The sequence below is a fragment of the Emiliania huxleyi genome (assembly GCF_000372725.1).
Source record: "Emiliania huxleyi CCMP1516 unplaced genomic scaffold EMIHUscaffold_1, whole genome shotgun sequence".
Lineage (NCBI taxonomy): Eukaryota > Haptophyta > Isochrysidales > Noelaerhabdaceae > Emiliania > Emiliania huxleyi.
Window position 1 is genome coordinate 2,525,512 of NW_005202428.1, and position 23,416 is coordinate 2,548,927.

The following is a 23,416-nucleotide window of genomic DNA, read 5'->3' on the forward strand; positions in this document are numbered from 1 at the left end:
CTCCCCTCATTATCCACCTCTGAGAAGGGGGCCGCCACAGACCGAGGGTCGTAATGCAACAGCGGCACCGTCCTGTTGCTCTGCTCCGCCGCCGCCCACACTGCTCGGGCGAGCCTCACCGCCATTCCGCTCGCCCTGCTGTCGACAACGACCGCCCGCACGAAGCGCTGGAGCCCGTCGTCGCCGCTGTCCGCAATGTCGAGCACCAGCTCGTTGTGGCTGAGCGCGCACCAGCGTCCCTCGACGCACCGCTCCGCCTCCATTCCGTCGAGGCACCTACACGCACACACACGCGGAGCTCGACAGCGAGTCATCTAAACCGCCCCACTCCGGAAAGCACTTGGCCAGCTCATCCGGCTTGTAGGCGCGGGCGTCGCCCTCGAAGCCCCATGGCCGCGCCTCGCGCTGTGCGTAGTCGCGGTCCCCGCAGCCTGGAAAGCGTGCGGTCAGGAGGGGCGTTGGCCACGGTCCAAGGCTGACGGCAGAGGCTACACGCCGGCCTGGAGTGCAGCCGGCGCCGCCGCCAAATGTGCCGCAGTGGAGCTTCGTCGAGCCGGCATCGAAGGGATAGCAGCATCGTAATCGACCCCGCAGCACCTTGTGCGGTGGGGACGCAGGAGGCTAGCCGCTATGTCACGGTCACACGTCTCGGTCGACAGGGCCTCGCCTCGGCGTCGAGCAGCACGGCGGGCAGGTGTGTGTAGCCGGCCTCCGCGAGCAGCGGCACATTCGAGGCGTCGTAGAGGCCGGGAGAGCGAAGGCTGAGGAGGCTGCAGGAGAGGCGATCACCCCACGGATGGCTGCGGTCGGGCACGCCGAGAGTGTCCCACAGCGTGCGGGCGGGCGGCGGCAGGCCGCCAGGTGAACCGTTGAAGCCCGACATGTCAATCCCCTGTGAGAGTGGGTGAGGGCATGTGAGGAGCGAGGAGGGACAAGGTGCTGAATGATGTGTCTTAGAGCTCTCCTGGCCATCCAGCACGTGGGCCAGCACGCCCGCGGCGCCGCCCCACTGACCATTCAGGATGGTGACGATGGTCGAGGATGTCGGTGGCGACGGCGGTGGCTGCGGTGGCGGTGACAGAGTTGTCGATGGAGGCGGCTGCGGCGGCAGACGCGATGGTAATGGAGGCGGCGGTGGTGGCAGAGGCGATGGTAATGGAGGCGGCGGTGGTGGCAGCGGTGGCAGCGATGGAGGCGACGGCAGCACAGGCGACGGCAGCGCAGCTAGCCACACGAACAGAGGTGTTGATGCAAGGAGCAGTGCGGCTGCGGCATATCCTCTCGAGCAAACAAGCCTGGGCTTGAGGTCGGTGTCTCCACTGCTGTCATCGAGCGGGACGATGCTGTGGCTCGCGTGCAGGTGGTTGAGCATACGCGCTTCGACGGGCGCTGTGGCGGTTTCCCTCGACACTCCCCGCTCATTTCACTCTCTGTCTACTGTCTGTGTCTTGTCCTGGGTGGATCTGTGTGTCGCTCCTGTGGGACCTTCACCGCCCGTCTTGCGTCCACCCACATCGAGTGAGAGAGAGAGGGACACACAGATCCGCGCTGGTTGGTGTCCCAGTGCCAGTCCTCTTGGTCGGAAGACTGTGTTTCGCCTTCCTATCAATCAAACTGTGTACAAAAGTCCGACGCCCAACCAGCCTTCGCTCTGTCCCCAATCTCTCATGACCCGGCTCTAATCCTTCTTCCCCATCGCGGCTGATTGCGCAGCGGACATAGCAGCCCCGCCTGCGTCCTTCACCTTGTCCATGACGCCGCCGAGGCTGTCGTCGATGGCCGCCTGATAAGGGAAGCAGGTGCAGGTGGAGAAGGCGCGATGAGAAGACTACACACGCTGTCGGGGCGGTATCTCCGCCCTCGTCTCTCTATGCATCGACCTGGTGCTTGAGCAGGATTGGCCGCAGCATCTTGTAGACCAGCTGTGCGGGCAATGGGCCATGAGATGACGCGTGCACGGTATGCAGTCGTACGTGGTTGCACCCCGGAGTGCGGGGGGGGGGCTTGCGCTTGTGCTTTGGAGGTGTGCATGCAGCCGTACCTTTGCTCCGCCGAGAGCCAGGAAGACGACGGCTCCGAGCTTGATCTCGTTGTAGAAGGGGATGATGAATAGGACCTGCCGAGGGTCAGCGCGAAATATGGCTGAGATGAGGCTAGAGGTCAGCCGACACGGCAAGATCCAACTCCACAAAGGGCAAGACCCACGTAGTCAGCGATGGACTCGATGAAAGCCAGGAGCGAGTACACAAACCAGAAAGTCAGCCATTTGGTGTCGTCGTCGCCCGCCTCGGACTCGAGCGCCTTGAAGGAGAGGTAGCCGCAGACGAGGAGAATGGCGTTGGTGATGAGGCCGCAGAACGGGATCATGCTGGCTCGTGGCAGGCGCTCGGCGAGTACCACCAGCGGCCGCGTAAAAACAGCTTGCGAATGCGGCCGTCCAATTTTAGTGTTTTTCAGGTTTTCATCATCACGTTAGTGCACCATTACTCATCTGGCTCTGAACGACTGCCAAAGGTGAGGTAGGAGTCCACGGTGCTCCCCCCATCTAGCACAGCATCTTGGTAGCTGTGCCTGTGCCCTGTGGCGCGAACAGACAGCTTCGTTCATTCAGCTTTTCTCGCCCGCCGTCTGCTGAGGGCGAGGCGCCGAGCTACGGTTCCAACGCTGCAGCACTCTCTCTCTATTCACAGTAGAGATGGCGACGCGTCCTTACGCGCGCGTCCTCCGTCCCCACCTAGCACCTTGCTCTCTGCTTCAACGTGCTGCCATGGAGCCAGCGCGCCTCGCGCCATGATTCAATCCGGATACAGCGCTCAGCAGGAGTCGGACGACCTTCGACGGCTCTGTATATGGTCTAAATGGAATATGGAAAGCGGGATAACCTTTCTACATACCTATAGTGCATAGACAGAGAGCGCGTGAGCCGTCGGGGCTGGGTGTGGGTAGCCTGTTCTGTAGATCTAAACTGTGTATATGTCACATGATGTATGTCGAGTGCAGAGTGGAGTATTTTTGGGGTTCATTCGTTTTCGTTAACGTTCTTTTTGTGCATTGTGGCCATTTCGGTTTTCGCATTCGTGTGAATTTCAATTTTGAAATCGACCGTTTCAAATCTCGAATAATCTCGTGGCAAGACGAGAGATCACAGGCACATGAGACCTTCGGTCGTGCCTCACAGACGCCCAAAACGCGGCCGCGGTAGTCCACCCGTCCTCATCCGTTCATGAAGAGCCCACCGAAGCGCCGCCGCGGGAGTACCGCCCCCGCAGATACTCGACAATGTCGGCGCTCTCGGCCAGCTGCACGCCGCTATTTGGGTCGAGCAAGAAGGGGCATTGGCTCGACCCGCCCGTGAGTATTTTGAGCTCCTCGCGGCGCGGGCTGCCCTTGCCGGCGGAGCGGAGCTCGTACGGCAGGTCGAGCTCGCAGAGCACCTGAAGGAGAAGGGAGTGGGATGCTACCAGCTGCGGGGAGAGGGCGGCGGTGGGGCAGCGTGCGGCCCGCGCCTCTCTCACAAGGCGGCAAAATTGGTTGCCCTCGTACGAGTAGAGGACGAGCGGCCGGTCGGGCGGGGCCGGCAGAGCAGACTTGTCGACCAGCCCCCCGCGGCCGAGGCGCAGCGCAGAGGCGACGAAGCCGGTGCCGACGCCCGGCACGTCCACGGTTGCGCCGTACTTTGCAATCAGGTGGCGGCAGATTTCTTCCGACTCAAAGAGCCGAGTATCGCCGTCGAGGAGGAAGGGCACCTGCACATTACTCCCGGCGGCGGCGGCGTACTCGGCGAGAGCGTCGCGGGAGCGAGAGCCGCGCGCGGACGGGACGAGGTTGACGACCATATCGAGCTCGGTTGCAACCTCTCGCACACGTCGGCAGAAGTGGCAGCCCTCCATGTCGTACAGCGTCGGCGGCGCTTGGTCTGTCTGGCCGCCGCGGCTGCCCTCAGTGACCGTCACACCTCGAGGCAGGCGTGCAATGGAGGCAAACCCGCTGGTGAGGGTGTCGAGAGGCGTGAGGTTCGGCACAAGGGCGGCAACAGCCGCAAAGGCAAAGGCTGGTGAGGGTGTCATTGCACGTCTGCTATGGCTGCAGCACTGTCAAGCTCTCCAACCGCGGCAGAAGGCAGGCAGGGTTCGGACTTTTTGCGGGGTATGGTATGTGCCACGAGACAATTTCCCCCCCGCCTGCTGACAGACCTACTTGGGGGTATGGTAGGGCTAGTCTTGGGCGGTCGGGACCAATGATCCCCTCTTTGGGCCGCGAGGGTACCATACCATACCCCGGAAAAAGTTGGAACCCAGTGCGGGAGAGAAGAAGAAGAATTCTAGGTCCCAAAGAATTGCAGAACAGCTGAGTCGACTCCCATCCTCCCATCCCTCCCTGGGTTCTCTGTTTTCTTTCTTCCCCCCCTCCCTTGGGTTCGCTGTTTTCTTTCTTGTTACTTGTATCCCTCCCTTGGGTTTTCTCTTCTCTTCTCTTCTCTTTCTTTCTTTAAAGGCTGAGTCGTCCCAAATCAGCAGTTCACCCTCGGGTATATGTTCGTAAGAACCACATACACTGAAAATCCTGCTCGCTGCAGGTGGGGGCGACCTTGTGGTCCTCTCCCATCCGCCATCCTCCCTCGTTTGGGACGTCTGTTTTGATTCTTTTTTTCGAGGTTCCCGTCCCTTGGGCTGTCTTGGAGTACTTGTCTGTTTTCTTTCTTTTCTCGATGGCCCCCGGAGAGTGACTCTCCGAGAAAGCAGCCGTTCCAACGGCAGACGAGGATGAAGAGGAGGAAAAGCCCGTGGTACAGCACTTCGACGCGGTCGCCGAGGCTCAGTTTGAGACGTAGCGCGGCAAGGGACAGAAGGAGCGCAGCCGCCATAGGCCAGCTGCCGCCGCGGCAGAGAGATGCCATGGCAATTGAGCGACGAGGCCGACGGTTTTGGTTGATCGCGAAAACGGACGTAAGTACCGCTCGTTTCATGGGCCGGCGGTACGTCAATGAATAATAAAGAATTAACGGTGGCTACGTGCGGCTGCGGCTGCGAGAGGGGCTGCCGTCGATGACTAGCCACACCACCTCCTCCGGCAAGTCCTTTCGCCGCCAAAGCGCGTACGTACCGACCGGTATTACACGTACGTACGAACCATGGTACGAACAAAAGCCGTTCTTGCCCCGCCGCGGTACGTTTACACGCGCCTGAAAGCGATAACTCGGGCGCCGTTCAAATTAAACCCAACATGCAACAACTGCACGCGCTCAAATTAAAACATCAGAAAGTCAGGACCTTAAATACGAGCGTCATTTTGTATGCCCACCCACCCTTGTTCGTGGGGACCCCCCCGCCGGTCGGTGGCCTGCCCCCGAGGTGGACCGGACCCCCCCTCCGGTCGGTCGCTCTCTCGGCGGCGGGAGGTGTGACGACCGACCCCCCCCTCGGTCGGTGTCCTTGCCGTGAGCCCCCTCAAACGCTCTCTCTCCCTCCTTCTCGCCATGCCGCCACGGGCGCTTCGAAATCGCCGGTTTTCACTATGAAAACTAGTTACGCAGCCAAGCGCCAAGGAGACTTCTTCGCCGAGGCCCGAGCAAGCCCGACCCCACACATATGTGGAGCATCTACGCAGTCGCAGGCGGCCTGGTCCTGCTTGCCGTCTCGCTTTGTACAAGCTCTGGTCGCGCTCAAGCGGCTCGTCAACGGGTACAGTGTGTCGCCGGCGAAGCTAATCGTATGGACGACGACGACCAGAGTGTGGACATGGACCAGCTCGTGTTCCGACCCAATCCTGAGCGTCTCGGTCTCGTGTCTCGAGCTCAGCCGCCACTCGGACGACGATCGACGAGGAGTGATTAGACGGGGAGTGAGAGCGAGAGGGCGCTTGGTCTCTGTATTTCGAGATACTAATTTATTCACAGCTGCGGCGAGCGTGTGCGGTGTGTGTGACCCTCGAGCCAACCCGACCGACCCCCCCTCGGTCTGCGCTCCGAGCGACCGACCGGACCCCCCCTCCGGGCCGTCCGGTCTGCGGTCTTCCGCGGCCCGCGTCGACCCCGGACCCCCCCCCTGCGGTCGGTCGGTCTCTGCGCTGGGCGCTCAAACCGCAAACTCGGCCTGTTCACTACAAGATGACGCTCGTATAACTAGGACATTTTAATCACACACATCACGTCTGAAGAAAATAGGTGGGCGCACACTAATACAAAAATGAAGCTGTGGCTCCCGCTAAATGGACCCGAAGGCCCCGGTAAACGACCCAAAGAGAGCGGTGTCCTTGGTAATGGCGAGGAGCGGACCCGACTCCTCGATCGAGTCTGCAAACTTCTCGTAGTGCGAAGTGTCGTCGCTGGAGGACACGTCCGGCGCAATGTACGGCTCCATGGTCTTGTTGTACAGCGCCGCCCAGTTGAGCCCGCGGTACCACTTTTGCTTCTTGATCTCCTCCGCGCCCCCGCCGTTCTTCGTGCTGCCGATGCGCTTTGTGCGGTCGGCGGTGAGGAGCTTGCGAATCAGCTCCTTGGCGGTGGGCTCGAAGTGGCGCGGGCACTCGTGCCTGCCCGAGGGGAGCCGAGGAGAGCCGAGGTGAGCCGATGCGAGCCGAGGTGAGCGGCTCCTGTAGATGGTGTCGCGCCTCCCCGCGAGGATCTTTTGGTAAATGCCGAAGGGCGAGTCGTCAAAGAAGGGGGGGTAGCCCGCCTGGGGGGGAGGGGAGGAGCACCGCCGGAGGGGGTGGGAGTGCGACCCCCCCTGTGAGCCGGACACCGCCGACTCCGAGCGCTCCGCCAACCGCCTGCGGGAGGAGTGGGTGGGTCGCATCTAGGGGCAGCCCGCCAGCATCTCGTAGATGACGATGCCGAGCGCCCACCAGTCGACCGCAAAGTTGTGCCTGGGAAAGAAAAGGGGGCGCCGGACTCACAGAAAGCGGTGAGCCGCGCGCGCCGTCGAGTGCTGCGTCGCCCCCCCTGGACTGGATGATCTCCGGCTAGATCTCGGCCAGATCTCGGCCAGATCTCGGCTAGATCTCGGCTAGAGTCGCGCCCCTTGGACTGGATGATCTCCGGCGCGAGGTACTCGGGCGTGCCTACAGGGAGGGAGAGAGGCACGCAGTCACAACACGCAGCCACCGGCAGGCAGGCTCGGCTCCTCACCCGCTGCAGAGATCTCCCCGCAGGCACAGCTCTCCCGAGGTGCTCTGTGCGAGGTGCTCTCGCGTGCCGCACAGAGTGCGGGTGCGGTCCTCTCGGGCGATCTCGGGCGATCTCGGGCGATCTCGGGCGTGCCGCAGAGAGTCCAGGTGCGGTCCGCCACGCGCTTGGCGAACCCGAAGTCGACCAGCTTGAGGAAGCCGCGCCTGAGCAGCGGGGCGGAGCAGCGGGGGCGGAGCAGCGGGGGCGGGTGACTCGCGGGCGAGGGCGAGGAGAGAAGGGAGGGAGGCGAGGGGAGGTGCGGCCGGATCTCTCGGCGGATCTCGGCGGATCTCGGCCGGATCTCGCCCGTCGAGCAGCAGGTTCTCCGGCTTGAGGTCGCGGTACACGACGCCGATCCCGTGCAAGTGCTGCACCGCCATCACGGCCTGCGCGAGAGGCAGCAAAGATGCAGCAAAGAGGCAGCCGAGAGGCAGCCGAGAGGCAGCCGAGAGGCAGCCGAGCAGCCGAGAGGCAGCCGAGAGGCAGCCGAGAGGCAGCCGAGAGGCAGCCGAGAGGCAGCCGAGGCCGTGCAGGCGCTGTCGTCGCCTGCGCGGCGTAGAAGCGCGCGCCCTCGTTGGAGAAGCGCGCGGCCTAAGGGACGGGGACACGTCCGCGACACGTCCGAGCCACGCCCGAGCCACGCCCCTCTGTGTGTGGGGGGGGTGGCGGTGTAGCTGGCGGCCGCCTTGCGGAGGTGGGAGAAGAGCTCTCCGCCAGGCACGTACTCGAGCAGCATGTACAGGCTCCTCTCGTCCTGAGTATAACATAATATAATATAATATATAATAGTACTCGAGCAGCAAGTACAGGCTCCTCTCGTCCTGAGGGGAGAGGCGGCACAGCTGGCCGCCCTAGCTCACCGCCCTGCCTCCTGCCTCTTGCGTGACGTCGGCGAGTGCTGTCTCGCTCTCGGGCGGCTCGCGCGGGCTCCTCTCGTCTGGAAGGCGTGTCTCCATGTGCGTGTGCGTGTGCGTGTGCATGTGCATGTGCATGTGCATGTGCATGTGCATGTGTCGCGGAGAGAGCGAAGAGAAGGAGAGAGAGAGAGTGGGACAGACAGACAGACAGACAGACAGACAGACAGACAGACAGACAGACAGACAGACAGACAGACAGACAGACACACACACACACACACACACACACACACACAGAGAGAGAGAGAGAGAGAGAGAGAGAGAGAGAGAGAGAGAGAGAGAGAGAGAGGGAGGGAGGGAGAGGGAGAGGGAGAGGGAGAGGGAGAGGGAGAGGGAGAGGGAGAGGGAGAGGGAGAGGGAGAGGGAGAGGGAGGCGGAGAGCGGGCCTGGAACGTGGCGTACATGTCGACGATGAAGGGGTGCGACGTCTCCGCGAGGACGCTCTTCTCGTTGAGGATGTGCTCCACCTGCTTCAGCCGCACCACCTCGGACTTCTTCATCCTCTTCAGCGCGAGGAAGCAGTTTGTCGCGTGGCTCATCGGCTCGGGCTGTCTCGCCGCGAGGTGCTTGCGCAGCGTGTCTGCCTCGACAAGTCGCACGCGCCCAAAGGTGCCGGTGCCTGTGCAGGCACCGCGGGCGGCGGCGTGAGGGCGCGGAGGGCGGCGTGAGCGCCGGCACGCATGCGGCACGCGCACCCAGCGTCTCCTTCACGGTGAGGTCATCGAGCGCCTGCGTGCGAGCGCAGCAGGGAATGCACGAGGGTGGGCCTTGCTGGCGTGCATGGAGGTTTCCGTGGCCACGCGGTTGCACGCGGAGCCTCGCCCGCGCGCGCGACGCGTGAGGGCGTGAGGCAGGAGGCTGCGGGAGAGGCTTGGGCGCGAGCCTTGTCGCCGAGCGGCCAGAAGAACTCGCGGACCGCAGCGAGGAGATGCGCCGGCTCGGTCTCGAGCGCCGGCTCGCTGCCCTCCACCATGCTCCGTGCCTCGCCTCGCGAAAGATCGTCGCGAGGCGTGGAGTGGCGTCAGAGCAGGGGACGCCGTGCGCCGCGAAACGGCCGACAAATCCAGATTTTTTTTTCAGCTTAGCCTTCGATGTTATGAAACAACGCAAGGCGGACATGGCATATCGCTCTCGGGCCCACAGACATCCCGCACACTCGCCGCACACCCGCCGCCCCCGCGCGCGCCCCACCCCGGCCGGGAGAGAGGGGAGTGACAGTTTGGGACGGCGACAGCCCGAGTATGTTGAGTCCTGGCTCAACAACGCAGGGTTCAAGAGGGGGTGGTCCGGCTCACAAGTCCGGCTCACGCGCCTCGAGCTGACCATCTACCGCACTGAGCACTTCCGCCCCCTCGCTCCCAACCCATCCACCCCGCCCCGGGCCGCGCCGCGCGATCTCGGGCGATCTCGCGCTATCTCGGGCGATCTCGGGGCCGCGCCGCGCTATCTCGGGCGATCTCGGAGCGTCGCTCGCGCGGCGTCACACCTGCTCAAAAAGGAAGGAGGTTGGAGGCAGGAGGTCACGCCCCATCCAGAGCGCCGTCGTCGCCGGGTTTTTTTTTTGCTTTACTATCTAGATACTCGCGCGTTCCAAGCAAGTAAACTCCGACGCGCCCGTGTGGGGCGGCGCAACCGCCTGTATCGGCCCATACGATCGTGGTGTGATTCCCCTAATTAGACGATGTGATTTGAGATTTTTGCAATCCAAACAACTCAACCTGAGTTGGCAAGGTAAGGGGAATGAGGCTCGGAATGCGTTCTCAGAACGTTCAGAACACCGGCCGCTGGGCCCGCCTGAGGCGCTGAGACCCGGAGCCTCTCTCTCGGCACTAGCAGCAGACAGGCACAGGGACAGTGACGCGGCTCATCAGTCCTCCCTCAGCCCGACCTCGGACGGAAGACTAGGGATCCCTTATATAGATGTTAAGTGTGGGTTAAGAGGGAGATTCGCGCGAGCTGCGGGACCGCCGGGACGGCGGGCGGGTGATTGCGACTCGCCGCCGCTTTTGGCGACTTTTGGCGACTTTTGGGACGCGCGATCGACCGGCCGAGAACGATATGGCGGGTGAGGCCGTCACGGCCATGATCGTGGCTGACGACGGCGGCGACGACCCCCTGGCGGACCGCCGCGAGGACCGGGAGGCGGCGGCGGAGCGGGAGAGGAAGGCGAAGGTGGCGAAGCTCAAGGCGCAGACGGCGAACGCGATGGAGGTGGTGCGGACGCAGCAGGCCGCGAAGGAGCGGGGAGCCTTCGACGAGGCGGCTCTCACTGCGAACGAGGTCGCGGGAGCGCCGGTGAAGGGCACCTCCGCCATGGTCAAGAGCATCTTCGATTCCCGACGCGATGGCAAAGATTGGAAGATGGTGCAGCGGCGCGAGCAGCGGAAGACCCAGACCGGCGCGGGCACTGCCGCGCAGGTTCTGGCGGGCCTGGAGACGGTGGCGGCGTCGGCAATGGAGATGTACCAGAAGGACGGCGCGGACGCACTCACGGTGACGGATGCGCACGCGGTGCTGGTGAATGACGTGGCGCTGAAGCAGGGCATGCTGGCCATCTCGTCGAAGGCGAGGTCGAACTACCCGCAGTTCGTGTCGTGGCTGGCCACATTTGCCACGTTTGTGCAGTGCTTCTTCCCCTGCGGCTGGCGGCACAATTTGCCTATAGATGGGAGCGGAGGGAAGGCGATTGCCATCCAGCCGAAGCCGGTGGTGCTTTACCTGGCGATGGTTGCCAACGGCCTGGTGCCGATGGGCGGGTTCGTGTGCGACTTCGAGGACGGGTCGGCGTCGTTCGCTGCACGAGGGATGAAGGTGCCGCACTCGAAGAAGAAGCCGTCGGGCGGGAAGGACAACTTCACGATGAAGACGATCGACCTCTTTTTTGACGGGCTGAGCGGCTGGTCGCGCGCTCACAATGTGCTGGCGCCGCAGGACGACCCGGAGTGGAAGGTGATGATCAAGGCGATGAGGAAGGTGTGCAACGTGCGGCTGGATTCAAACCGGCCCTACAAGGCGGCGGCGCTGTGCCCGGTGACCGTGGCGTCGCTGATGTCGACCCTGTCGGTGACGAATGCGGGGGACGTGAACTTCGCCGCCGTGATGGCGCTGGGGCTGGCGTTCTGGATGCGGCCGAACGAGTGGTTTTTCCTCGACGTGGAGTGCTTGGCATTTGTGGAGATGCAAGGCATGGAGCTGCTGCACATCCTGTTTGTGATCTCGAAGGCGGACGAGTTCAGCTCGGGAGTCGTGCGAGGATCCCTACAAAGGTCGCAGGAATGATCAGAACGGCATCCAGGCGGCACCGGCCCTACGACTCGGACCGTGCCACAGCCCATCCCCCCAAGCGCCAAGGCAGCCCACCGCCCACCGCCCGGCCCCAGCCGGTCCGACCTCTTCACACGGCGACGATTGCGCCGCCGGCCGCCGCTGCCAGGGCCGCCGCCTCCGTCGGCGCCAGAACAGGCTCGAGCAGCAGCCACGACTCGTACTCTGCCGACGGCGAGCCGTCGTACATCGACGACTCGAGCGAGAGGTCCGTCGCCGCGCCGTTGTCAACGTCGAACTTGGCGACGAAGTTGACGCGGTCACGCTCGATCGTGCGCCGGCCGTCGTTCACCTTGGCCGTAACCGTGCCCACGCACCAGCCGTAGTGCTCGAAGCGGACCATGATGCGCTGCTCGATGAGCGCGTCGCTGGCCGGGTTGGTCGGGTCGAGCTGCTCCTCCGTCGGCGAGGCCGCGACAACCTTGAACCCGTCCGGCACGAGCAGCGGCGCCTCCACCATGCCCAGCACGTCCCCCGCGTCCTCAAAGGTCACGAGTGGCTCCTCATGCTCCGCTTCGGGTATTTTTCGGGGATACCTGAGAATTCTCGGGTATACCCGGGTTTTACCCGGCCGGCCACCTGGGTCGGTCCGAGGGTGTTCCAGGAATGATCAGAATGGCGAGGGCCAGAACGTGTTACATGTACATGCACTAGTCAGAACGGACCCCAGTTGCCGATCCTGCCAACTCAGACTCTAACACTCACACGTCATTTATTTGGGGCCTGGAGCCCCTGCAAAGTGAAGTTTATGGTGGTGCCCCTGCAGACTGATCTTTATGGGGGTTGCCCTGTTCACGCGCGCGCGAGACGTGCAGACAGGGTTGCCAGGTGAGAGCGAAGTTGTTTTTTGTATTTGTGTATTTGTCCGTTCTCGACCCTTCGACTGTCCGTGCGTGTGATCACTAACTCTCTTGATTCGCGGGAAGGCGACACGCGCTGATGAGGGATGCTCTGTCATCCTTTGAGACTGGGAGCGCGCGCAAGCGCACACAACAACGGCTCACGACGCACGCCCACACAAAAGAAAATCCCTAGCACAGGACGGTCGCATCCGAGAGTTGAGAGTTCGAGACGTGTCGAGACGTAGCAATCGATCCCGACCGTGATCCCGGACCGTGAGTGAGTGTGGTGAGTGAGTGTGTGTGTGTGTGTGTGTGTGTGTGTGTGTGTGTGTGTGTGTGTGTGTGTGTGAGTGTGATGTGTGTGTGTGTGTGTGTGTGTGTGTGTGTGTGTGTGTGTGTGTGTGTGTGTGTGTGTGTGTGTGTGTGTGTGTGTGTGTGTGTGTGTGTGTGTGTGTGTGTGTGTGTGCGTGCGTGCGTGTGTTATACTCACTCACTCCCTGATCCTAGAGAGGAGCGCAAGCGCACACCTCTCCCTCTGGACAGGTGGTGGCCCGCCACAAACACGACACAAGCCCCGATTACGCTCGAGACGCGGTGGAAAAAAGAGATGTGAAGGGATTTTTGCTGCGAAAAATGCGCCGAGGAGCGCCGGCGTGGTGTCGCATGAGAAAAGGCACATGATCACACAGCGCCGACTGGTGTGTCTGTGTGTCTCACGCCTCACACCGCTCCGACAGAGCAAACATACATGCGTACAAGCTCCTAGAGCTGGACGCGATGTGTGAGGCTACCGCAAAACCGGCCTTTCGTTTCGCGCACCTCTCGCCTCCCCTGCCTTGCGGGCTCCTTGACAACAGCTCCACCTTGAGTTCTCCCGCTCCGTGCCCGCACTCCCGCGCAGCCCGGGTCTTGTTCATTGCTTGCTGCTCCCGCCGAGGGACCGGACGTCACCCTGGTCTGGAGACCACGTCAGACCACACCGGCCTTGGGATTTGGCGCGTATCCCGGCTGCTGCCCGTCCTCAAAGGCAAAGGGAACCTGTACATGACCAGGGGATTGGTGTGAGGGCGGGGTCTCCAGAGGCACGTTTAGGACCGAGTTTGGCGCCACGCCTCGTCCATTGAAGAGTAGATGCGCGTCTGATTGGCGTAGTCTGGCGTCGCGCGCCGATTCTCGCTGTAGCCCACGATCTTCTTATACTCCTCAAAGTCGATCTGGCCTGCCGCACGCGGGAGCAGCGGTGAGGAGGCTCTCGCGAGGTGTGCGCGGTGCTGCAGGCCACGACCGTCGCTGTTGAGATCGGCAGAGGCAATCATCGCCTAGGTGGAGGAGGGAGCGTTGACATGGATGGACCTCCTTCCATGGCCGATCCGCTGATCTATGACATCTGTCTTCGTAAGCCACGCGCGCGCGATCTCTCTCTCTCGCTCGCTCGCTCTCTCTCGGGCGGCTCTTTTGGGGGCAGACGAGCCTCTGCTCGAGTGCTGGCCTCATCCTTATCACGTAAGGTCTGGAGGAGCGCGCTCTTGACCTCGTCGAGGTCAATCTTTCCGGAGTTGTCGAGATCGAGCTTATCGAACGACTCCCGCAGCGCCGCCTGGGCGGTGGGGAAGCGGGGCCATGAGTCGCTTTGTTGCGTGGTGCGTCTATCCGGCGATCCGCACCAAGTCGCCCAGCTTGCGTTCCGGCCGCAGCAGGTGCCAGGCGTCTGAAGCTTCGCCCTTGGCGAGGCAGAGGGACCTCGCGAACCGTGTCAGCGGCGTGAGGCGAGCAGACGCCGCACGGTGTGCGGCCGGCAGCCTCCACATGCTCTTCGGGCGTCCGTCCGTCCCTTCGTCAGAGAAGTTTCTCGACAACGCGAGATGCGATTCCTTGTGCGTCAGCGAGATTTTTCAGCGAATTTTTTTCTGCGCGCAAGCGAAATTTTTTGTCGCACATTTTTTTTTGCGTCCAAGGCACTTGGCATGGCATTTGGCTTCTCCGTTTTGTTCCTTCCCGGCCTGAACGCTGGGCGAAGCTGCGCTCGCTTGCGCGACGGCTTCTCCTGCGTCGCCAACCCGGAGTGCGGCTGGTGCGCGCACAAATTCTCCTGCGTGCCTGGCAACGAGAGCGGCCCGCTCTCGAGTTTGCGCTGCGACGGCAACTCGAGCGATGTGGAGCTGCATCGCGCCAAGGTGCTCGACATGAACTACCGGGTACCGCACGTCGAGGGCTGCACCAACGAAGATCGGTCCAAGTGTGCGCGCTACCACGGGCCGCTGTACACCTATACTGCCGACGAGCTGAACGCGACGGGATACCGCGGCGTCAACTACACGTACAGCGCGCCGGAGATCTGGGACGTGCTGTGCGAGGCGGGCGGGATGCGCTCCTCGGCCAACTCCACCAAGGGGAGCGGGCACACGCCCTACTGGACGTCGCAGGCGCGCGAGTCCGCGACACAAGCCTCGACGTCGCCTCCCGGCCTGATCCCCGTCCCTTCTCACACTTCCCTCCCTGCATTGGGACCCGAGCCGTCTCCCTACCCCCCCTCCCTCTGCTCCAGGCCTGCGACTGCCCCGACGGGCGTGCGGGCATCACCTGCGGCGGCTGCAACGCCGACGCGGGCTGCGGCGCGGGGGAGGAGTGCCGCCGCTCCTTCTCGCTGGGCAGGGGCGGCAACATCTCTTGCGAGATCGAGGAGATGGTGCCCGACTACATGAAGCTGATGACGCAGTGGTACAACGCCTCTGGCACGAGAGTCGAGTTTGGCGTCTCGAGCAGCGGAGGCTGCCCGTGGCGCTGGCCTGGGCCTGCCTGGTAGAAGCCGCAACCCTCGCGGTGTGAGCAGGCTCCTTCTTCCGGATGATGCGGGTGGCCGAGAACCCGAACTGGGCGGGCTTCTACCCCGAGAACGACGCGACGCCGACCCACGGGGACGGAGACCGCATCCTCTCCGGCGGGATGGTGCTCTTCCTGGAGGCGACGCCTCTGCACGGCGGTAGCTTCTGTTGCACGACGGCACGCGCTGCGGAGTAGGTGCTCTTCACGGGCGAGGAGACGAGGGCGAGCGACATCGCCTGCCCGGCGCAAGTGGAGGGGGAGGTGTCCTTCCCGTGGTCCGAGGGGGACCGCTGCTTCGAGTGGCAGAGCAGCGCGGAGCCGGAGAGTCTCGACGCTGTCTGCCCAGAGGACCTGCCTCCCAAGGGGCCAGGCGCAGCCTACCCCTGCCGGGAGAGGTTGCCGGAGAGGGAAGTCCACACAGGGCACGAGAAGGACGGTCCTCGCCCCCCCTCGCCCGCAGGCACGACCTCGCACTACCAGAACAACGGCTGGGCGAGGTACGCCGAGTGCAACCTGATCCGCGCTCAGCTCACTCCGCCCGTCCACGTCATCTGCAGAGGGCGGAGCGGGCAGCCCCTCCCGCCCCGCGCCTCCTCGCCGTGTGTCGTCCGGCTGCCCGTCCGGAGCCTCTCCTTCCGCCTCACCTGCCAGCTGCAGGGCGAGTGCGTCGATCCTGCCCAGATCTCGCCCCCGTCGCCGCCGCCGCTGCCGCCCGCGGCGCCGCCTGCCGACGTGTCAACGACACGTCCATGCCACGTCCATGACATGTCCACGACACGTCCCTTAGGCGCCGCACTACAGCGACGTGTGCGGCTCGCCCGACCTGACGACGTATGCACACTGCTGGATGTGGGCCTCGTACGCGACCACGTGGCTCCTCCTCGCCGTCGGCCCGCTCTTCCCCGCACCGCTCACGAAGGCGGGCAGCTGCACACGCTGACAGCAGAGCGGTGCGAACAGGCCTGCTCCTCCCCTTCGTGGCGCGGTGGTGCATCGCCCTCGGAACCGGCGCCTGCCTCCGCCCCGCCCGTCCTCCTTAGCAAGACTGGTGAGACTCACTCTTCTCCACTCGAAGGCTCCTGCCTCCGGCACGCGCGTCCCCCGGCGTCGCGCCGCTCAGACAGCTTCGGCGCTCGAAGCCCTCTCGTCGCCGCGCCACTCCGCTCCTCGCCGCAGCAGGACCAGGGAGGAGGGACCGCCGACCTCGCCGCGCCCGCCGCCGCCGACGCCGCCGACGGACGCCGCAGCGCGCTGCGCCCGTCGACGCCCGCCGAAGGGGTCGAGACGTCGGCAGCGCTCGGGCTCCGCTCCTCTGGCGGCGGCGCCGCACCGCCAGAGGAGCGAGTGTCGACCCGCGACTCACTGTCAACAGGTTCGCCCCTCCGGCGTCGCACCGCCGGACTCCGTCGGGCGTGCCGCTCCTCGCCGATGTGCAGGCGGCCGCCGCCGCGCGCGAGTGTCCGCCCGCCCGCACGGCCGCAGCAGGCCCCGCCGCCTCTGGCTCCGCGCTCAGCTGGAGCGGCGTCGCGTACGACGTGGGGCGGAAGCGGATCCTCGAGCCGAACTCGCACCGGCTCTGCCCGGGCCTCTCTTGCCTCATCGGCCCGTCGGGCGCCGGCAAGTCCTCGCTGCTCGGTATCCTCGCCGGCCGCAAGTCGCGCGGCCGGCTCCGAGGCACGGTCGCGCTGGGCGGCGTGCGTGCGAGCTCCGCCGAGCGGCGGCTGCAGGCGTGGCACGCGGCGCGGGAGGACGCAGGGCACGTTGCCATGACACGTTCCGAAGAGTGTCCCGCAGGTCGGGTACGTCACACAGGACGACGTGTTGCCCGGCACTTCGACCGTGGCGGAGCACCTGCACTTCCACGCCCGCGTGCGGCTGCCGTGGCTGCCACAGGAGCAGCGGGCCGCCGTCGTCGCCTCGACGCTCACCGCCCTGTCCCTCACCCGCAAGGCACCCATCCTTCGCCACAGACGCCTCGCCACAGACGCGCAAACTTCGGCTTGTTTCGGCTCATCTCGGCTCCATCCTGGCTCCGGCTGACAGTGCCCCTCCCCCCCCCCCCCCCGCCAAAGGCCTCCTCCCTCATCGGAGACGCGCACATGCGCGGCCTCTCTGGCGGGGAGCGGCGCCGCGTCTCGGTGGCGGTCGAGCTCATCGCTATCCACGGCAGCCCTCGCAGCGTGCTGCTGACAGGTAGCACTCATCAACGCGTCCTCGCTGGCAGCAGGCAGCCCGCGCGGCGTGCTGCTGATGGACGAGCCGCTCTCCGGCCTCGACTCGACCAACGCGCGGCTCGTCGTCGCCGCCCTCTGCGATTTGGTCGGCGTGGCCCTCCCCGCCAACGACGCGGCCGCCCCGCCGCCCGCCGCTCTAGCCGAGCCGGCGGCCGGCGGGGAGGGCGGCGCCGCGGGCGGCCGAGTCTGCGCTTGCCCGACCATCCTCCTCTCGGTGCACCAGCCGACGTACCGCTTCCTCGAGGCGATGACTGGCCTCGTGGCGATGGCGGCGGGCGGGCGGCTCCTGTACGGCGGCCCGGTCAAGACTGCGGCCGGCTCGTGCGCACGGCGGCGCAGGCTCTGTCAGGAGGACTCTTGTCGCCCACTCCTCTCCGTTGTGACTCGTAGGCTCGTGCGCCCTGGCGCAGTGGTTCGACGCAGACGGCGCTTCGCCCCGGCTGGCCCAGATCTCGCCCAACCCCGCGGAGGCGCTGCTCGACGCGCTTGCGGACCCGAGCGGCGCGATGGTGCTCAAGATCGAGGCGCTGCTGCGGGCGGAGGCAGGCAAGGCGACCCCGCCGGAAGAGATCGCGGAGCCCGCCGCCGAGGCGGGCGGCTGGCGCGGCCTCCTCGTGCGCGCCGCGCGCCGCGAGTGCGCGCCCGTCTCGTTCGCGATGCAGCTCGACTCGCTCTCTGCGCGCCATTGCCGCCTGGCGTTGCGGCACCCGATGCTGATCTGGGTCAACCTCGTGTCGACGCTGGTGCTCGCCGTGCTTGCGGGGTTCGCCTTTTGGCAGACGGGCAAGAACAACGCCCTCGACTCGGGCGTGCTGCAGCGGATCGGGCTCCTCTTCTTCCTCATGCTGGTCTTCATGCTCACCTCCCTCATCAACATCCAGCTGTGGCACTCGGAGCGGCTTCTCTACTTCCAGGCGAGACCCGCCGAGACCTGGCCGAGATCTGGCCGAGAGATAGACGGCTGCTACAGTGCCCACACCCTTCCTCTCATCCTGTTCTCACTTGTCTCCTTCCCACCTGCCTCCTGCTCGGCTTGTGCAGGAGTCGTCCGCCGGCTGCTACGGCCCGCTCGGCTACGTCGCCTCAAAGTTCCTCTTCGACGCGCTGCCACTGCGCGTGGTGCCGTCGCTGCTCTGCGCGGCGATCGTCTACCCGATGGCGGGGCTACACTCGAGCGCGCCGCTCGGGGCCGCCCACTCCGCCACCGGCCCGCCGGCGGCGCTCATGTTTGCGCTCGGGCTCTCGCTCGCCAACTTGGTTGGCTACTCGCTCGCCTCGGCCATCGGGATCGCGTGCCGCTCGCCCTCGGCCGGCATGCAGCTCGGCGCGATGCTCGCGCTCTACTCCTTCCTCTTCTGCGGCCTCCTCGTCAACAAGGCGACGCTCGAGAGGATGGGCGAGCACCTCGCACAATCGGGCAGCGCGGCGCTCGGCGGGCTCGTGCGCGCGCTGCCGGCGACCTCCTTCATGTTCCGCTTCCTCGAGATGGTTCTCGTCAACGAGCTCGGCACCATCGGCGCGCCGATGGTCGACATCGAGCAGCGCGCCATTCCGGGCTCGCCGCACTACCCCGCGGTGCACGTGCCCGGCCCGTACATCCTCGACTTCCTCGGGTACAACCACGGCGACGAGGGCGCCGCCGGCTGCTGGCTCGACATGCCGTGCGCCGCGTGGGCCGACCTGCAGGCGCTCGTGCTGTGGCTCGTGGCCGGGCAGGCCTCCTGCTACCTGCTGCTCCGCTTCTTTGTGAGCGACCCGCACTGAGTCTGAGAGGGATCGGCGCGGGGTCACAGTTAGAGCTGGAGGCCGATTCGCGCAAACCTAACCGGAGCCAGGCGGCATGGCCATGTGTGTATGTTTTTAGCTGTGTCTTCTATTTTGATTCGGAGCGTCGGCAGCGACATCTACGTCGGAAGTCTATACACGCGCAGCCCAGAGACGGCGAGAGAGACCGCCTCCGCTCCGCGCACGCAAGTCCGCGCGCGAGCCGGCGCGCGGCGGCAAACCCCCCGGCTGTGGCTAGTCGTCTGGGGGGGGGGACCCCCCATCTTTGTTTACCGAATGCGTCTCTGGATTAGAGTGCGTCTAGTAGGCGTCCTACTTAGACGCTCGCTGAGAACCTGGTTCTCCAGGAGGGGCAGGCCGCGAGGAGAGACCTCACGCGAGCACTCAAGGCAGGGCCCCCAGGGGAGGGTGCCGAGAGATCACACCGCCTTTTCGTGCTCCCTGGTCCCCCCTCGGTGCCCGGTGCACCCGACACACACACGGTGTCTCCTGATTCCCTGTCCAAGTATAGTAAAATGTGATCTAGTATGCAAGTGCCATCTCAGAACAGCTGTGCATCTATAGATGCTTGTGGCGTCTAAGATGGAACGCGCAACAAAAGACACGGCGCGGCCATCTCCAGGACAGCCGTCGCATCCTAGAATGCCCTGTGTACCCGAGACACATGGTATCTTTGAGATGAAAAGTGCGTCCTAGAATGCGTTTTTGCATTCTAGGATGCATCGGTAAACAAAGATGGGGGGGTCCCCCCCCAGACGAGTGCCATTTCACTCTCACTGACACGCTAATCTTGAAAACGTCTCCAACGGAGCTCCGTGTTGCTTCCAGCGCCCTCCCCCGCGCTCCCTGCGGCCATGGCCGATGCTCCTAGGAAGAGAGGTCATCTGGCTACCGCGAGAGCGACCCAACTCGTCGACATCGTCCGATGATGGTGCCGCAAAGTCAGCCTTCGGAGGCTATCGTGGGGTCGAGCCGGCAGTAGCCGTGACATGTGGTTCCACCACCCCTCGTAGGCTTTGCCTCTGACCGCCACCGTTCCCAGGCTGCCTAATGGGATGGAAAGGAAGGCTCGGCGAGCGTATAGAAGCGTGCTCGACCTCGTCGTGCCAACCTGTACGGCAGCGCTGGTAGGCGCGATGAGCGTCGTGCCACCTGACCCGAGACGGGTCGCAGGCGTCGTACCGAGCGCGTCGAGACCGTGTCCTGATGTGATCTGCACGGGTGAGTCACGTCGGCGTCAAAGGAGCGACGTGCGACCTGTCAGAGCTTGATCTCCGATCTCAGCGGCGTCGAGTCGTCTCCGGCGCGCGACAAAGGTACATCCCCAGGACGCGCAGAGGCAGCTGCGACCCCGCCGAGTGGACGGCGTCACACAGCGCCACCTGCTGTGTGCAACCGTCTACTCGGCGGGGTCGCAGCTGCCTCTGGAAGGCACCGACATGTACCTTTTTGCGCAAATGGTCAAATCAAGGTTTTGTAACGCGAGCTGTGCCACAGTGAAATGGCACTAGCCTGTGTGGCCGGTGGCTAGAGACGAGCGGCCTACCTCCAACGGCACTCGCTTGCTTTCTTTCGCTCCAGTCCTGCGGATCTTAGTAGACCGGAGGGCTTTGTAGGCTACGAAGCCTTCACACTCCAAGGGGCACCTCCAACGGGGCAGTCTGCTCACGTGCGAGGAACACCTGCCCGGCCTCGGTCCGGGTGGAGGGTGTGGTTTGGCGCCGACAGACAGTGGAGGCCTAAGCCGAACCCGCCGGGCCGCTGGCGGGGTGACGGTAGAGACCACCACTGCAAGACCCACAGCCCCTCGTCGTGTCGTGTCTCCTCCCTCGCTAGGGCTCCCTCGACGGGGACTCGTAACGAGAGACCTCTTTTTAAGCGGACGTGGTATATGTACACACAAGTCGGGGTATACGGGGAGAGACTCCATCAGCATCACACCCGCTCGCCCAGGGAATCTACAGCGCTGTCTCAAGGTCCGGCCTGTGGGCTCCGCCTGCGCTCGGCGGCACCGGGCACACGTGTGAAAAAAAAAGGACGAAACGGTGTGAGCTAGAGCTTCCGCCCGCGACTTAACGCAGACCAAGACGCGCGCAAGAGACGACTCATGCACATCGCACACGACACCGCGAGTGAGTGAGCGCCCGCTCATGTTCCTGCCGCGCGGCGTCAGCGCCGTCACCGGTTCGGCGCGATACCCATGTGCTTGAGCCCCAGCCCCGCCTTTTTGCGGTGGTCGCCCTCGAGGTGGCCCGGCTGGCCCTTGACGAAGACGACCCCGTTGCTCGAGTCGACGCGGTGCTCCGGCAGCCAGCCGACCTCGGCCAGCCACTTTGCGGCGAAAGTGTCGAGCGGCGTGAGGCAGGAGGCCCACTGCGGCACGGCGGAGAAGGCGGCGTGCAAGCGCGACGACGCGGCGGCCGGCCAGACGCGGTACCACTCGCGGCTCGAGTGCAGCTGCTCGTGCGTCATCTCCCAGAGCTCGAGCTCGAGCGAGGGCGGGCAGCCGCCGCGCGGCGCCGCCGACTGGCAGAAGCGGCGGGTCTGCGCGGCGAGCTCCGCCTTGTAGTGTGGCTGCAGCGGGTAGCCCGTCGCGCCGACGAAGGAGGGGACGGCGTTCTGCTGCCTCTCCATCGGGAAGAAGTCCTTGTGCAGGTTGCCTGTAGGGAAAGGAGCGCGTGGGTGTGGAACAAGCACGGTGTGAGGGGGGGTGCTCTCCTCGTGTGCAGGGCGCCGATCATGTAGCCGTTGGTGTTGATCTCGACCAGGAAGGCGCGCCCCCGCTCGTCGAGCACGAGGTCGGGCGAGAGGAAGACGACGCGCTTGTACCGCAGCCCGGCCTGCTTGATCTTGTGGTCGACGTGCAGCAGCTGCTCGCGCGCGAGGAGCATCACCTCGACCAGCGTCCGCTCCACGTTAGCCCACGCAACCTCCTTCCAGAAGCGCCGCCCCGACGGCTCCACGTTGTCGTACCAGTAGTCGTTTGTGGTCGAGGTGGGGTAGAGGCCCTTTTGCGGGGCGAGCACGTCGCGCATCCCGTCCGGGTCCTCGCGGCTGTAGTAGCAGTCGCTCGGGCCCGGGAAGAGGTAGTGGACGCACGGGTTCTTGACGTGCTTCGGGCTGCCGTCGTACTTCCACATCGACACCTTCGGGATGCCGGTGCCGTAATTACTAATTAATTCATTAATTAATTAATTAACATCGACACCTTCGGGATGCCGGTGCCGAGGAGGTGGAGGCGGAGCGGGTCGACGGAGAGGAGGACTGTCCAGAGGCGCAGGTCGAACTTGTGCCCCTTGAAGAGCATGGGCCGCATCACGTAGTCCTGCAGCACAAATTCGCCGGCGGGGATGCGCTGGACGAGCCACTGGCGCGTCGCCTCGTCCGACGCGAGGTCCGCCTCGCCCAGCGAGTGCATGTGGATCCCGATCGCGTTGAAGCCGCCCTTGGGCTTGCTGATCCAGATCCGGTGCCGCGGGCCGCCCTCCCTGGCGCCCGCCCCGCCGGCCGGCTGCTGGTCCGCCATCGAGCCGAGGTTGAAGGCGCGGAAGTCTGCCGCCGCCTCGTACCGGCCCTTTGCGACGGAGAAGGCGCGCTTGGTGAACTGGCAGTGCCCGCCCTGCTGCGAGGAGGTCGCGCGGAGCGGGTCGTAGCCAAAGCGGCGAAAGCAGCGCTCCTGCAGCCGCGCGAGCGCGGGCTTGACGCCGAGCAGCTGCGGGATGCCGGGCACGGAGTTGATGATGCCGCCCTTTGGGTAGCGGCCTTTGCCCCGCGGAGGCGGGAAGAAGCGCGCCTCGTACTCCATCGGCTCGACCCACAGCATGTGCACCGGCCCGCCGTGCTCCGGCTCGCACAGGCCGGCGCGCTCAAACATCTTGCGGACCGTCCCGCGCATGTCGCCGCGCTGGCCGACGGCGAAGGAGCGGGTGCACCCCGTCGGGACGAGCGGACTCGCCTGGTGGGTGTGCGGCCACGGCGCGCCGCGCGGGCCCCAGTCAAAGGCGGGCGGCAGGGCTGACGTCCCGTCCGCCATCGTGAAGTAGGCGGAGAGATTGGCGGGGCGTCTGTAGTTCCGAGGCACGGCGTAGTTGTCCCACGGCAGCCGCTGGCCGTGCGTGGTGGTTCTAAACTCGACGAGGTCGGCCTGCTCTACGTGGCTGGCCACACGCGCGCCGCTCGGCAGCGCCGGCCTGGCACGGTGGCGAGCATCCATCGCCGAGCCGCGCCGGAGGGTGGACGCGATGGCGGCGGCGGCGGCCGCGGCGGCGGCAGAGCGTGACGAGTCGGAAGCGGCGCGGCAGAGGTGGCGGGCACCCAAATTGCGGC

At 64.9% G+C, this 23,416-nt stretch overlaps 6 protein-coding genes across 6 annotated transcripts; 1 reads left to right on the forward strand and 5 right to left on the reverse strand.

Annotated features, from left to right (window-relative positions):
- Positions 1–1,678: 1,678 nt before the first annotated feature.
- Positions 1,679–2,491, reverse strand: EMIHUDRAFT_194750 (hypothetical protein; the record flags this gene model as incomplete). Its single annotated transcript, XM_005794431.1, has 5 exons — positions 1,679–1,783; positions 1,881–1,922; positions 2,042–2,116; positions 2,206–2,372; positions 2,482–2,491. 5 exons carry the CDS (start codon positions 2,489–2,491, stop codon positions 1,679–1,681), a joined length of 399 nt encoding a protein of 132 aa, XP_005794488.1.
- Positions 2,492–3,221: 730 nt separating this feature from the next.
- On the reverse strand, positions 3,222–4,067 carry EMIHUDRAFT_61162 (hypothetical protein; the record flags this gene model as incomplete). The annotated part of the gene is made up of 2 exons (XM_005794432.1): positions 3,222–3,464; positions 3,516–4,067. The coding sequence occupies 2 exons, from the start codon at positions 4,065–4,067 to the stop codon at positions 3,222–3,224; spliced, it is 795 nt and encodes a 264-aa protein (XP_005794489.1).
- A 2,046-nt stretch (positions 4,068–6,113) lies between these two features.
- Positions 6,114–8,702, reverse strand: EMIHUDRAFT_414406 (hypothetical protein). Its single transcript, XM_005794433.1, has 8 exons — positions 8,673–8,702; positions 8,476–8,624; positions 7,785–7,956; positions 7,379–7,551; positions 7,199–7,329; positions 6,828–6,889; positions 6,610–6,674; positions 6,114–6,531 (listed from the first exon to the last, which is right to left on the reverse strand). The coding sequence occupies exons 2-8, from the start codon at positions 8,619–8,621 to the stop codon at positions 6,204–6,206; spliced, it is 1,077 nt and encodes a 358-aa protein (XP_005794490.1). The 5' UTR covers positions 8,622–8,624; positions 8,673–8,702; the 3' UTR covers positions 6,114–6,203.
- Positions 8,703–13,336: 4,634 nt separating this feature from the next.
- On the reverse strand, positions 13,337–14,056 carry EMIHUDRAFT_194755 (hypothetical protein; the record flags this gene model as incomplete). The annotated part of the gene is made up of 4 exons (XM_005794434.1): positions 13,337–13,467; positions 13,534–13,567; positions 13,780–13,845; positions 13,913–14,056. 4 exons carry the CDS (start codon positions 14,054–14,056, stop codon positions 13,337–13,339), a joined length of 375 nt encoding a protein of 124 aa, XP_005794491.1.
- Positions 14,057–14,212: 156 nt separating this feature from the next.
- EMIHUDRAFT_95225 (hypothetical protein) lies at positions 14,213–19,069 on the forward strand (the record flags this gene model as incomplete). The annotated part of the gene is made up of 10 exons (XM_005794435.1): positions 14,213–14,722; positions 14,794–14,988; positions 15,267–15,396; positions 15,532–15,733; positions 16,444–16,765; positions 16,866–16,940; positions 17,144–17,264; positions 17,299–17,606; positions 17,716–18,309; positions 18,347–19,069. 10 exons carry the CDS (start codon positions 14,213–14,215, stop codon positions 19,067–19,069), a joined length of 3,180 nt encoding a protein of 1,059 aa, XP_005794492.1.
- A 2,199-nt stretch (positions 19,070–21,268) lies between these two features.
- EMIHUDRAFT_95226 (tubulin-tyrosine ligase) lies at positions 21,269–23,303 on the reverse strand (the record flags this gene model as incomplete). The annotated part of the gene is made up of 3 exons (XM_005794436.1): positions 21,269–21,736; positions 21,856–22,236; positions 22,299–23,303. 3 exons carry the CDS (start codon positions 23,301–23,303, stop codon positions 21,269–21,271), a joined length of 1,854 nt encoding a protein of 617 aa, XP_005794493.1.
- Between the last annotated feature and the right edge of the window lie 113 nt (positions 23,304–23,416).